The sequence below is a fragment of the Rattus rattus genome, chromosome X, assembly GCF_011064425.1.
Source record: "Rattus rattus isolate New Zealand chromosome X, Rrattus_CSIRO_v1, whole genome shotgun sequence".
Lineage (NCBI taxonomy): Eukaryota > Metazoa > Chordata > Mammalia > Rodentia > Muridae > Rattus > Rattus rattus.
The window spans coordinates 13,361,439-13,376,252 of record NC_046172.1 but is presented as its reverse complement, the minus strand read 5'-3'; the positions used below and the strand labels follow the sequence as shown (position 1 = coordinate 13,376,252).

General features: G+C 47.1%; 1 protein-coding gene across 4 annotated transcripts in view; it reads right to left on the bottom strand.

The window, feature by feature from the left end:
* Positions 1-1,003: 1,003 nt before the first annotated feature.
* Positions 1,004-14,814, bottom strand: part of Iqsec2 (IQ motif and Sec7 domain ArfGEF 2) — an 81,839-nt gene continuing 68,028 nt past the window's right edge. For 3 of the 4 annotated variants that reach the window (XM_032890431.1, XM_032890433.1, XM_032890432.1), the window contains 8 exons: positions 13,745-13,911; positions 10,497-10,636; positions 9,707-9,832; positions 7,203-7,302; positions 6,300-6,461; positions 4,425-4,598; positions 3,892-3,941; positions 1,004-3,304 (listed from right to left, as the gene is read on the bottom strand). In XM_032890431.1, the coding sequence (XP_032746322.1) occupies positions 1,571-3,304; positions 3,892-3,941; positions 4,425-4,598; positions 6,300-6,461; positions 7,203-7,302; positions 9,707-9,832; positions 10,497-10,636; positions 13,745-13,911 (2,653 nt within the window). In that variant the 3' untranslated portion in view covers positions 1,004-1,570. The remainder of the gene's footprint in view (positions 3,305-3,891; positions 3,942-4,424; positions 4,599-6,299; positions 6,462-7,202; positions 7,303-9,706; positions 9,833-10,496; positions 10,637-13,744; positions 13,912-14,814) is intronic. The other variant, XM_032890434.1, reaches the window with a different exon arrangement.

Genomic DNA, 14,814 nt, shown 5'->3' with positions numbered 1-14,814 from the left:
CTGCTGACTCTAAGAGCCATTGCTCTGCCTTGTCATTCTTCCCGTGCTAGGTTGAAACCCAGGGCATAATTATTGGTGCTAGAAATGAGTCCATTTTACAGAGAAGCAGCTTGGGGCAGTCGAAATGGGTTTGGGCTACAAGTCAAGAAAACCTAATCATGACTTGCTGTGTGGCCTCTTTCCTCATAAATGAGAGATGGCCATTAGTTACTTAATATCCTAAGTATACATAGAGCTCATACAAAGTATCTAGATCTGAGCTTTTCTGGCCCATGTCACCTCCCTGCCCTCAAAAGCAAAAAATATGGCCAGCCACTTCATGGAGGGTCAGTAGCAGAGGTTTCAAGACAAAACCAGGCCAGTCACAGGAAGAGGGAGAACAGAGGCCACACATTCTTCAAATATCCAACTTCTACAAAGATGATGAGAGAATTGACTTGCTTCACCCTAGCTGCTTGGCGTTTTTTTTTTGGAGCTGGGGACTGAACCCAGGGCCTTGCGCTAGGTAGGCAAGCGCTCTACCACTGAGCTAAATCCCCAACCCCTTGGCGTTCATTACTACACAGTCATCACGATTCCATGCGACTGTTTAGACAGCCTGGCAGAATTGAAGATATTCTTTTTCTAAGGGGGGGTATTTTTAATTATGTATGTGTGTATCCATGACTGTGTGCAAGCTTCATGGAGAAAGCATAACAACACATGGCCATCCCAAGTGGTAAACTGAAGTAACAAACAGTTGGAGGATGATCCCCTGAAACTCTTGTGCCTAAGTAAAACCTACAGGATGTGAACTGGATCAACCCCAGAGCCCACACTCCTGCCACCATCATACAGGCAACATATGAAACAGGAAAACCCTCACCATCATCTACCCTCCTACCTAACCAAAGCATCTTGCCCACACAGTTGCCTGAATTACCATTAGAACCTCCCCGGACTAGGATCTCTCCATGGGCTCCATGGCAGTGAAGGGATCATAAGTAGGAGGCAGAGGCCAGAGGTGAGCACAAGGTCTTTTATGAGGCATCAAATATACATTCTTATATACAAGGAGGGAAAAAGACAATGTCTGAACCCCAGCTCCTCTCCATACAGTCCCTCCCACCAACACCCTCCCACAACCCCAAGCCCCAGGGACCCTTTGACATAGAGGGTCCATCTGTCTGTCTGTATTGCAGCCCGTACTGGACAGGGGAGAGAAAGGCAGGGACTGTGAAAGGAGCTGAATGTAGGGCAAGAAGAGGAGCTGGGACTTGTAAAAAATATATTTATAATAAATAAACAGGGTGCAGAAGGGCTGGCGAGGCAGTGGAGATTTTGATGAACAAGAGGGGCTTGGGCATTCTGGCTCGCAGCCCCTGCTCTGATGGCTTCAATCTCTGCCTCAGGAAGGACATCTTGGGCTCAGGGTGGTCCTCTGGGAGTCTTTCCCCAGGGCTGATGCTGGGTGCCCTGCCCCAGTGAGATATGTGTGGGTGGTATCTGTAAAGTGCATTATCTTCAGTTGAAGGTGGGAAAAGAAGGAAGGGGGGGCATGCAATATGGGTGAGGGAGGGCAGTACCCTTCTCATCCCAGACCTGAGCCCCCCCCTCCCCCGCCTCCAAAGTAAAAACCTGTCTGGACTTTGATCAGGATAAGAACATTGCAGGGCAAGGCAAGTTCCTGAAGCCAAAGAGGTCTGGGCTGGGGCCTATTAGGAGAGAGGGCACAGACTGGCTCAAGAGAGGAAGCACTGCCCTCATTGGGGGCCAGCACAAGCGGGGTTCCACCCACGGAGTGCACTGACTGACGGTCTATGTGTCCTCCAGCAGGCAGAAAGACACATGGAGGTGTGTGGCTAGGCCCTGAGGTCAGAGGGCTGAGCCAGCTGAGGTTTGGCCACAGCTCTACAGAGCTCTCTCCTAGCCCCACACAGCCAGAGGAGCTCTGGGGAAAGCCTTCACCTCTGCAGCTCCAGAAGCCTGCCTTCTCCATCAGCTTGCAAGGAAGCTCACATTTGCCCAGAGGTCTGAGGTCACCAACTAGACCTCCAGGGACAAGAAAGAGGAGAGGAAGACAGGAACGGGAGGACGAGGGCTGCTGAGAGGCCCTTACCGCTTCCCAGCATTGCAAGTGCCCTATGCTCAGGCTGCAAGTGGCAAGGGCCCTCCAATCTGAAAGGAGACCCCATGGCAATTGCTGGGGGTTGGAAGAAGGGTCTGGAGATATGGAGGAAGTGGGAAGAAGGACACTGCTGAGTGTATATATATTTTGAAAAAACCGAGGAAGAAGTGAGGGGCAAGGTCCCTCTCCTGTGGATTTCCCCAGACTATCCTGTTCCCCAGTACACTCATTCCATTCCTCAGACCACAGTGCTGATCCGGCTTGGCTTGGCCTTGGGGTTTGCACTGGGTGGATTAGCCGTGCCAGGGGGTCCAGAGGCGTGCAGTGGGCCATGGGGGAGGTGGGTGGTGGGGGTGAATGGGAGTGGAGGTGAGGGGGGGGCAGGGGCGGTAGGAGGGGTGAGGGGATGGGTGAGTGTGGGGACAGTGGTGATTGGGGGTGGTGAGGGTGGGAGTAGGATCCCCCTGGTGGCCGGGACCCAGGGCCCCCAGCTGCACCTGCTGCTGGCATCATCTGTGGGTGGTGACTGAAGATGAAGTGCTTGGGGCCCTGTTTATGGGCAGGAGGGTGCTGTGGAGCAGGACTGTACAGGGGTAACGGGGATGTGGGCTGGTGCAAGGGGTGGCGGCCATGTGGAGCAAACTGAGGGTGTCCTCCAGCCCCTCGTCTTGGGGCTCTGCCTGGCCGGCCCAAGGTATAATGCTGGGGTCCTGGAACTGGGCCATGGGCATGGAAGTGTCGATGTGGCCCCACAGGTGGGGCTGAGGCAGGTGGTGGGGGAATGGAGCCCAGCTGGGGCAGGGGTGGAGGCTGCTGAGGGGGTGGAGGCAGAGGGGGTTGCTGGGGTGGGAGGTAGGGTGGTGGGGCAGGGCCCGGTCCTTGGCAATACTGGGCATGCAGGGCCTGGAGCTTGGACTGCCCATCAGGTAGCACCCCCAGGCCACCATGGCTGTGACCATGGTGGTGGTGGTGATGGTGGTGGTGGGTGGAGGAAGCAGATGAAGACGAGGCAGAGGCCTGGCCTGTTGGCGGTGGTGGCATCTGGAAGGGCCCTTTGCCTCTCTTGCTTCCAAATAGGGAGCCCAGGAAAGATGAGGAGTTGGAGACTGGCCTCTGGCTCTTGTACTCCTCTGGCGGCGGGGGTGGGGGCGGAGGTGGCATCCTCTGGTGAGGGCGTGGACTGCTAATAACAGACCCCTGAAATGGGGGAGGGGGGGAAGTCAGGCCAGTCTAAATATCCTAAACCCCCAACCCGAAATTCCACCCCTGTCCCTGAAGCTGTAGCAACAGGGATTCCAAAGTACAGTGGAAACCAAACAGCAGTCCTGTGTTTGTGGCCAGCTCTGCTCCCAAGTTCTGCTGCCACATCCACTAGCTCAGTTGAACCTCAGAGGGCAGAGGAAAAATCAGTAGGACTTCCTTCGCATGGCCATTTCTCAGGCCAAGAAAATGTTAGGCCTAGAAAGGCAGAGTGACTGGCTCAGGGTCAAAAAAGCAGGATCTGGAGGTTAAAGTTTCTTGAGGCCCAAATCCAAGGGCATCCCTATTTGGAGTTGGCCCTGGGGTTGAGAAGGGGCATGGGAGAGTGGAAGACAGACTGAGAGACAGGCAGAGTGAGGACAGACAGAGTTGAGGACAGATGGAGAAAGTGGTTGGCTGGGAGAGGCAGCCATATGGTTCCCAGCACGGAAGAGGGGTAGACAACAGGTCCCCCTCCTCCTCTGGGGCTCTATGGCCAGGGCAGGGCTCATGCAGAAATGAGTGGGGCAGGAGCTGACACTTACTTCGATGGTGCTGTCCAGCGATCCCACGCTGTTACGCCGCCCCCGCTTCCCTGCACCCACAAGCAAGGAGCCCAGCGTCAGAGCAGCAACCCTCCCTCCCCACCCTGCTGGGCTCCAGAGCTGGGCACCAGGCCTAGGTCCCTCCCAGGGACAGACACCCCATTGCCCCCTTCCCCCATTGAAGAGGGGGAGGTAGGGAGGAAGAGAGGTTGAGAAGGAGGAAAGAAAGGAGGAAAAGATGGAGGAGAGGCAGTAAAGGAGAGACAGAAGAGGGAAGAGGAGAGGGGCTAAGTTTGTGGCCCCACTTTATACTTCCTGGCAGAAACCCTGGGCCCCACCTGTTCTGACCTGGCTACCAGGCCCCCTGTGGCATAGAGTGTGTGTGTGTGTGTGTGTGTGTGTGTGTGTGTGTGTGTGTGTGTGTGTGTGTGTGTGTGTGTGTGCTGGAGGAAGGCTGACAGCCAGTGAGAGGAGGCAAAGAGGACACCTGGTCCCGCATCTCCCCAGCCAGGACAGGGGTCCAGAACACTTACCTGCATCAGAGAGGTCTCGCAGGGAACTACTGAGTGCACCCCGCTTGAGCCCATCGCCTGCCCCATAAGTGTCCTCCAGACTACTGCGGGCCAGAGTCCCATTCACTGAGTCCTTGGCTCCTCCAGGTTGTGAGGCATTAGGCCGCATCATACCTTTCTGCTTCTCCAGCTCCGCTGGGTAGCAGTGAAGAAAATGGGCAAAAGTCAAGATGAGCATTAAGAAAGAGCCCACCTGATTGACTACAGCCTTCCTCTTTTTTTCCCCTTCCTTCTTCTGGTCCCCAGGCTTCCTGCCCACTTCTACCCCCTAGTAGTAATTGTTTCCCCCAAACAGCAACTCTATCTTTAAAGGTCCTTAGGTGCCTAGCCCATCCTATGCTACCTACTCCTTCTTTGTCCTCCCTCCCTATGAGTGGAAGTGCCCCCTCCCTGCTCCCTCTCCATCTTCTTAACCTTCATTTTTTTACCCTTTTGTGTTGCTTTGCAACACATGGCTCACAGTAAGGATGGGAAGGCCCTTCTAGCCTGTGGCAAAAGACAGTTCTTTTAAAGTTCACTCAGTTCTCAGATGCCTTGCTTCAGAGCACAGGAGCTCTTGGAAGAACAAGGACATGAAACTGAATGGGAGCAAACCCTCTAGCGTATGCTGGGCAGTATGCTGGGGACAGCGTACGCTTGATCCCTCTCATTTCACATTCTGACCATCATCTACATTGTGCAGAAGAAACTGAGAATCTAAGAAGTCACAGTTTGCTCAGGGCCAGAAAGTTGAAATCTGTGAAGCGAACATTCTAGAAGCAGATCTATTCTACTCTCCTGGTTCCCCTAGTCCGCAGTGAGGTCAGGGAAACTGGTTTATCTGGCCTCTTGTTCTCTTGATATGGTTAACCATTTACATTTCCCCAGGGGATCTAGAATCCACTGAACTGATAGTCTGCCTTGTTGAAGACCTATCAAGGAACTGACTACTGCTTCTCTTTCTCTCTGCCTTCTTTCTCCTTGATGCCATGTTACTTAATTGGGACTGCTTAGTTTAGAGAAGAAAAGAGAAAAGAAGAGAAGACCTGGAAAGCATCAGGAAGAATGAGATATAATTACTATTTTCCATTGTATATGATGAAGCTAACTTGGTGCATTGCCTATGGATTAACCTGGATCTCAGCTCAGGCACTGATATTGGGGAGAGAAGAGGAGACAGGGAATGATATTTACTGAACACCATGGGTGCACTGGGGACACTTTGGCATCTCTCTTCTCTTCTCTTCCATTACCTTCCCTTCCCTCTTTTCCATTCCTTCATCTTCAACTTCTCCCTCTCTTCTCCTCTTCCTCCTTCCTTTCTCTTTATGACAGAGACTCAATACATAGTCAAGGCTTGCCCGTGAACTTGAAATCTTCCTGCCTCAGCTTCCCTAGTGCTGGAATTATGGGTGTGCAAGGATTGTGCCTGGCTCCTTGTCAAACTCTGTGAAGATTTCTTTATCCCTGTTTCATCTAAACAAAGGTTCAGAGGGCCACAGAACTCACTTGTTTGCCCAAATAACAAGCAGCATACATGAAATCTGAAGCTACAGTCCTAACTCCTATGCCCTGAATCTTCTCTCTGATACTGTTCAATAGAAGAAAGAATTGGCTCATGGTTTAAGGATGGGTTTGGAGGCACAGCATAGACTTTCAATGACTAGAATTATAATCTGAAGTTAGGAAGCAATCACCTTCTTGTCACTGAAAGCATTCAGACAGAAACTGAAGGGTTCCTGAAATAAGGGTAGGAAGGTTGGGCAAGCTAGCCCTCAATTCTATGGTTCTCAGAAGACAGGATTCTTGGTGTCTGTGAGGCACTATATCAGGAGAGGGGAAGTTGTAGCTACTCACATTCCACACGGTACTTCTCCATCTCCTGCACCTCAGCAATGGACTCCCGCAGGTCAGAGGTAAAGCGTAGCCTGTCTTGGAGGCTAGGAGCATTAAAGATAATGAGGACTTTTCGTTCCCCTCCAGGTACCGCAGATAGTAACTTGATTCCAAACTGATAATCTGTGACAATGAGAAGGGACAGAAGAAGTTGGATATTTCTGTCAACTTGGAAGCAAAGTGGATAAGACAAGAAACTGAGAGATGATACAACCCTCCTACACACACACACACACACTGCTGCCAACCATCTCTGAGACACAGACACACTGGCTAGGCTAATCTCAAACTCCTGCGCTTAAGTAACTTTTTTGTCTCTGCCTCTCAAATGCTGTCCTACAGGCACACATCATGCTGTCCAATTGGAGATGATTTCTGTAGCACCCAACTCTGAAATGCCTTTTCTGTGCTCAAGCATCTTCAGTGGTTTCCCTTTGTCCCCAAACTCCTGGTAGCCATGGCAACCTTATTCCTTATACTCCAAGATGTAAAGGCAAATAGAATTCTGAACTGCTTTCTAGAAACCTTTTCCATTGTCTCTCTGTCTCTCACAGTGACTCTGCTCTCTTGAATTATACCCAATCATGCTCTTCTCAATACATGACTTCCAAGCACAGTGTGACTGCGACCTCTTCTGCCTACTAAGGAACACACAAACATTGTTCTGTGTTTTCCAGGAGCCACACCCAAATCATACTCCATTCTAATCTTCCTTTCATCCTCAAACCGGTAGATCCTTTGGGGACTTTCCCCCAGCTATAGAGGACTTCAGTGGCTGGAAGCTAGTATAGCTGAAGGGTGAGATGGGCTCTGATAACCCCGTCCCCCCCTGGGATGCATGCTAGGGTTCAAGAGGGAACTCACATGAATTTTGGAAGAGCTGCATATGCATTTCCACCAGGGGAAAGGACTGACGGAAGCTGTATGTCACCAAGATCTTCTTCTTCTGGAAAATTTTGGTGACCTTTGGCAAACAAGGGTGGGAAAAAGATAAGAGGCAAGGTTTAGGGTGGGGGATTTCCAAATAATACCCATTTCTAGTAACCATCTTCCCCACCTATTCCCAGTAACAGGCATATGCACATGAGCACATATACCCACAAGGAAGAACTGAAACTTTAGGAGTGGAGAGGTGGGAGAGAATGCAAGTTTGTGATATCATGACCATGCACAACAAGCATTTGCAACTCTTTCCCCCGCTCCCCGGAGGACCAAACCCTGGGCCTTTCACTTGCTAGGCAAGCGCTCTACCACTGAGCTAAATCCCCAACCCCAGCATTTGCAACTCTTAAAGGAACTAAATGTTGTTCCCTCCAGGAAGCCTGTCCTACCTCACATAGATTTCTGTCTCCATCTTCTGAGCTTCCAAGGTGTTGCTCTATACCCCTTCCCTTATCAGATTTAAATATGTGATTGCCCCTGCTGGCCTGGAGGGCAGGGGGTTTGGTGGGTTTAGTTTTCAGGTTTTCTCTCTTATCCCAACTCCCACCATCCAAAACTAGCTTATAATGACAACCTCTGCAGAGCCCCTGAACAAGGTTAATGATCTCTCAATGACCAAAAGTCTTTATCAAGTATGTAGAGATTTTAGATTCATCCCTAACTTAAGTTGGACAATCTTCAAATGGCTATTTTATTCCATGTATTTTGTTTGCTGGGGAATGAAACCTGGGTCCAGACAATTGCTCTATCATTAAGCTACAGACTCATCCACTACAAATGGCTCTTCAAAGGTTTGGTTTAGGTTGGTTCCAGTGGTGTGGTGTGGGTGGTTGAGACTAGACCTCTGTCATGTAGTCCAGTCTGATCTCAACATTCTGTTCCTTTTGCCTCCACTTCCCAAATGCTTAGATTACAGGAGTTTATCAGCACACAATGTTGCAAAACGCATTTTAGGCCATTTGTTTGTGAGTCCTTGAGTACAAAGGCTTAGGCTGATATATCTCCATGTACTCGGTGCCTAGAACAGAGCTAGATAAATAGGGGTGTTGGTGCATGAAGGGCATCTAACAGGGACTCAGCATCCGTGTGGGCCAGGCACACCTGGTTTGAGATGGGATCATCTCTTCCTCACCCTCTTCTCTCTTATAGTGCTGGGAATGGAACCCAGATCCTTGCAAGCGCTAAGTAAGCACTCTACTGCTGAACTGCATTGTCAGGCACTGACTTCCTGTTTCATCCTCTTGACAACTCTAAGAGATAAGGGTTAGCACCATTTCATGAAGCAAGACACTAAGGTTTGCAGAGGGTGTTGGAGGTATGTTGTCTAAACTCATGATTCTCAACTAGAGATGATTTTGAGCCGCTTCCATAGGATACAGAACAACATCTGGAGAAGACATTGCTTTCTTTACTTTTGTTCCTTCCACCTTTTCTTCCCCGAAGATGTTCCTTCCCCTCCCACCCTTCCCCTTCTATTTCTTTATCTGCTTTTCTCTAGAGAACACATTTTTGGTTGAAGGTTTGCTGCTCCCTTCTAGTAGGTATCCCAGGGTGCTGCTAAACATACTACGATACACAAGACAGGCCCTTGCAAGAAAGAATTGCCTGGCCTCAAAATAACAACAGTAGTGACAAGACAGAGAAACGCTAATGTGAAGATGAAAATACCAAGAAGGAACAAGACTGCTGGTCTCAGGAGTACTGTCTCGGAGCAGAGGGAGAATATTTGCTCTTTGTGACCCCAAGAAACAGTGGAGAATGTAAAGTAAGACCGAACCACATCAGGAGGCAGATTTGAACCAGGTGTATTGGCACACACCTATAATTCTAGCTAAGAGGCAGAGGCACGTAGATTTCTGTGAGTTTGAGGCTAGCCTGGTGTACATAGTAAATTACAGGACAGCCAGAGCTATTCAGTGAGACTCTTTATTTTAAAAACAAAACAAAACGTAAGCCCCCCCAAAAAAAAAAAAACAGATTCAAGCACTTGGGGCTAAGCCATCTTGGAGAGTAGCTCTTGCCTAGGAAATCCTGAAAAATCCCTTTTGATATGTAGAATCAACAAATTCTATCACTAAAAGGTGGGTATCTCTGTACCAGTGGTGTGCTTCGTTTTAGTCACTTCCAACATCAAGAAAACTGAGAGGTTCCCAGAGCCACAGATTCACAACTGTGCTATGGTGCAGTGGGCAGGGACATTTCCTACCACTTCCCAGATTACAAATCTATTATTAGCCCCCTACTAATGTCCCTGTGTGGCTCTCACTACATCAAAATGAAGGAAATGGAGGGACAGAGACCTTACTGGAGACCATGCAGATGACATGCTGGAGCACTGTACCAAGCACACTGCACACAACATGGTTTGCACTAGACCCAGCAGCTCTGCTATCTCCCTCCCATTTCCTTCTGCACAATGCCCATACCACAAGGAGGTCATTGAAGAGGAAGACCTCCCGCTGATGCAGCCCCAGCCTTTGGGGGCGATTTGGATCTGGCACCTCATAGAGCTGGCAGCAGCAAACCAGTCGACGGTGAGGGAGCGACAGGACCTGGACAGGTGTGGAAAAGTGGTGGTCAGTAAGGCCACCCCATCAGTTTCAGGCCTCTGGTACCTTAACAAGGCATATCTGTCACTCTGACACAAAGAATATAAACAACTAAGTCCTTTAAGCTTTTCTGCTACCTTGTCTTTGTCCCTCTAGAACCTTCTGTCTGAAATGTCTTTCTTGCCCAGGCCAGCTAAATTTTGTCCTCTTTCACATCACAATTCCCAAGTTATTTTCCAAGAAGCCTTTCTGACTTCCTTTGACTTAAAATGGCCTCTCCCTGCTTTCTGTTCCTCTAAATTAGACTAGGAGGCAGAAGTTTTATTTGTGTCTTTGTCTGGGAACCTCACTAATCTTTGAGTACCCTTAAAGACAGCAAAATGTTGGGATCACTGGTAAGGCACTCATAAATGTTTGCTGGCAGTAGGGTATCTTCTTAGCTATTACAGCTTGGCTCTCTTTACCTAGATAAAAAGAAAATATTCATACCACACCTCTGATGGTCGGAATGGTTTGCAATAAACTAAAGGCACTTATATAAATCTATACCATGATTCCTAAGGAATTATCATATTTCCCACTTTATTTTATAGGTAAGGGGAATCTGGGGCTTAGGAGGCCAGTGACTTACCACACAAGGATGCCTCCTATCCCCCCAGTCACTTACCGGTTTCTTGCCAACAATCATGCGCTCCACAGCCTGCACCTGGGACACATGGTCATCGTTGGTCCTTAGTTCACGACCTTGGATGCGCTGGTAGATGCCTACTAGGAGGTCTCGGGGGATGTCTTCACCATTGTCAACTCCTACATGGAAAGTATTACAAAGGAATATGTCACATCAATATAGAGGGTAGGCAGTAGAGGGTTCTCCATAATACCCCACGCCCAGGCATAGGGACAGGAAGGTGCCTTTCAACAAAACAGCCCATTGCTTTTTTTAGCCAGGGTTGGGATTTTATCTAAATGATTTATAACACACTGTAATTAAGACATCCAGGTACTACTTTTTATCTTTCTTTTGCTCCTCTGAATTGGGAATATTACTTTCAAACGATATATAGAGTAAGAGTTGCACCAGTTGGCATGTCTACTGATGTCCGTTTCAGAAATGAATCTAGCAAGAGCGTTAGGTATTCAATCGCATCAACTCCTTTCCAAAACATATATCCTAAGGGATTATTCAGATATATTTGTGAGATTGATGTCAAAGAATGTTCAAGTGGTATTTATGGAGAAATTCTTAAACAGCTTAATTTCTAACAATAGAGAAATAGCTAGGTAAAGGATAGTTTATTTATAAACTTGATGTTTACCAAAATATTTCAAGAGTGAGAAAATTCTTGTAGCAAGTTAAGTGAGAAGAGGAAGATACTAAACTACTTGAGAGGCAGAGAGATGACTGAGCAGGTAAGGGTGCCTGCTGTCAAGTCTGACTGCTTGTGTTCCGTTTCCAGAATCTACGTGGTGGAAGAAGAGCACCAGTTCTTGCAAGTTGCCCTCTGACCTCCACACGAACAATTATGGCAATGTGCATGCCCACATCTCCAGCATCCGACACCCCCCTCACACACAAATACACAAGCAAATAGATGTAACAAAAGAATCATTTTGGCACTGCTCAGCATTAAACTCGGGGCCTCAGCATAGCGTTATTCCTAAAATAAACATGTATTACTTTCATTTATTTGTTTGCTTATTTGCTTATTTATCAATAACTAAAGGAAATATATAGTCATGTATGTACACACACACACACACACACACACACACACACAATCATCCCTCCAAGACAGATTAATAAAATGAAATTGCCAGATGGTGACACATGCCTTTAATCCCAGCACTTTCGAGGCAGAGGCAGGCAGATCTCTGAGTTGGTCTACAGAGCAAGTTCTGGGATAACCCCTATCTTGAAAAACAAACAAACAAACAAAAAACAACCCTATCCCTCTATCTCCATGGGAGACTGGTTCTAAGATCTTCCATCAGTACCCAAATCCAAAGATGCTCATGTCTCATGTATAAAATAGTATAGTTAAGAATGGTAAGTGGTCTATTATAGCCAAGTGGTAAGGTGTTGGTCTCAAAAAATGGGGGAATATCTTCATATAGCCTACACACATTTTCCCATTACTTTAACTCATCCGTATATTACTTATAATACCTACTGCAATGTTAATGCAATGTAAATGGTGGTCTTACTGTATTATTTAGAAAATAATGACAAGAAAAGGGGTTGTACATGTTCAGTACTGACCCAAGTTGGGTTTTTTTCTCAGAACTTTTCAATCCACAGTTGGTTGAATTCTTGGATGCAGAGCCCACAGATATGGAGGACTGACTGTATATATGGTGAGCATATGTATATGGATGAATGAATGATGCCAAGAATACAGAAATAGGTCTGAGTGCCCTCTGACAAAATTCCCTTTTTTTTTTTTTTTTTTTTGGTTCTTTTTTTGAGCTGGGATCGAACCTTTAGGGCCTTGCCTTCCAGGCAAGCGCTCACCACTGAGCTAAATCCCCAACCCCAAAATTCCCCTTCTTAAGTCTACCATCTTTCTCCATTCTTGACTGTGTGCTACATGCAATTTTCTCAGTCTTCTCTTTAAGGCCTCTGCTAGGAAAAAAAAAATAACCTCTCCTTTGGAAATACTATACTTCTTCCCTGGACAAGTGCTAAAGACCCATTCTTCTCCCTGCTTCCCTGCTGTCTTTTTCACCTTAGCTTCCAGACAGCTTAACTACGTACATTACAACAGTCAACAACTTTTTGTTCTCCGAATCTTTACTTCCCCTTTTCACTTCTTTCGAAATAATCACAACGTCTGTGCCATTTTAAGTAGGCTGCTTTTTTGGTGAGAGCTAGGGCTTGTCAATAATACAATAAAGCAAGAGAAAAGATCAGAGTGATGCCATTTATCTGGCATTGGAGGATCTCAGACAGAGGATCTATTTGACCTTCCCAAGGATTCATCTACCCCATCTCAGTTGTTTCTCTAAAGAACTTCACATTTTCGTCTCCCTGGGCCTTTGTTGTTCTTTCCACTAAGTGAGTTCTCCTCAATTTTCAGTTTCTCACCTCAAAGGCTCACCTTAAAGAACAAGCCCTGCAGGAAGTCAGTAGGAGATGATTGTTCCTTCCTCTGGGCTCTGGTTGTTTTTTGGCCTCTTTGACATCATTGTTTACTTTCTGTCTTACCTTGGTTATCTAGGCTCTACATTTCAATGTCTCTAGCAAGCAGGAAGAGCTCTCAGAACACAGATTATGGCAGCCTCCCCCCATTGTCCTTCGTACTCATTTTACTTGGTACACATATTATCCAGTGAGAGTCCACTGGCTGAGTGGTTGGTTGGCTAATTGAATAAACAAATGGAGAAAACGGTATCTAAAGTAATCAAATGAGTTTTTATGAGTATAAACAGGAAAGACAAGGGGAGAGATAATAAGGAATGGATGAAGGAATAACTGAGTGAGTCAAATAGTTTAAAAGCCAGGCAGTTTGGCTTTGTTTTGTTTTGTTTTGTTTTGTTTTGTTTTGTTTTGTTTTGTGAGACAGTCACATTCTATGGCCTGAGTCAATACTTAGTAAATAGTTGATCTGAGGGTCAGTACACGGAGAGATAACTATTTTTCTTTGCAGTGCTGGAAATCAAACTCAGAGCCTTGCACATGCTAGATAAGCACTTGGCTGCTGAGTTACCTACACAGCCTGGGAAATGACTTTTGATAAATTTGAGTGAATTAATAAGTGATTGCCTTGGGGAAGTCTAGCCATGAGCTAGAGTGGCAGCATACAAGAAGGCTAATTTATAAGGCCATCTGGGATCCCTCTCACCCCACTCCCATCCCCACCGTCTTTCCTTTTCTCAGATGATGTGCAAGAAAAATAGATGGGAAATTCTGGTCACCTCTCAGGTTCTTAATGAAGTCATCCAGCTTCATCTTTCGTTCAGCCTTGACACTGGGGCTGTACATATCGGTATTGAGGAGGATGATGGCAAAAGCAAGGATGAAGATAGTGTCTGGGTTCCGGAACTGTCGTACGAGGGCAGGGTTACAGACACAGTACCGCTGGCTGTGAAACAAGAAGGGTCAAGTCCAGACTCAGGTGCCAGAAATTTCCACGTACCCACCCAGGTTGCCATCACAAACCCTTCCCTTCAAGAATCACTCCCTTAGCATCTGAAGTCTGTCCTTTTCATTTTCTCCAACGCCACCAGGAAAAATCATAACCACTACCTTCTTGGAACTTTTCCAGGAGACGTATGTACATTATTTTATGCAATTCATCACAGCACTGCATGAATGGTTTTTGCCCACTTCTTTCTGCTTGTAGTGCTAAGGACTGAGCCTTGGGCCTTGAGTTAACCTAAGCTCTACCACTGACTCACACACACCTCCAACTCCTAAGCAGTCCCATTTTACACAGGATATAATGAAGGCTTGAAGTGGTAAGGTAACATGCCCAGGCAACAGAGCTGGTGAATGGGAAAGCCAGGATGAAAACGATCATCTGGCCTCAAGGCAAACCTTCCTCCACCTCTCCTGAGAAAAGCTCCAAAAGGGTGGAGCAAGATTCAGATCCAGCTTTGTCTGATCTTCAAAGCATTTAGAGCTGAGCACAGATAACATGGAGTTAGATACACTCAAGTTTAAACCCTGGTTCAGCTAACTTACTCTAACACCCCTGAATTTCAGATTTGTCATCTGCCAAATGCAAATGCCAGTAGAAGGATCCACCTCACAGAATGGTAGCCTTTCTTTCATCAGTACTGGGCACTGAAACCAGAGGCTCATAGTCATAATAACCAGCAAATGCTCTATCAGTGACTTACACACTCAGACTCATGACTGCTATCATTTATTGCCGACCTTGTCACTTATTACTACTATGCCTATATCTCAACGCTGGAGCTAGCTATGTCATTCATATTCACTGACTCTGAACCTTACAAATGCCTCTTAAGATGGTATTTAT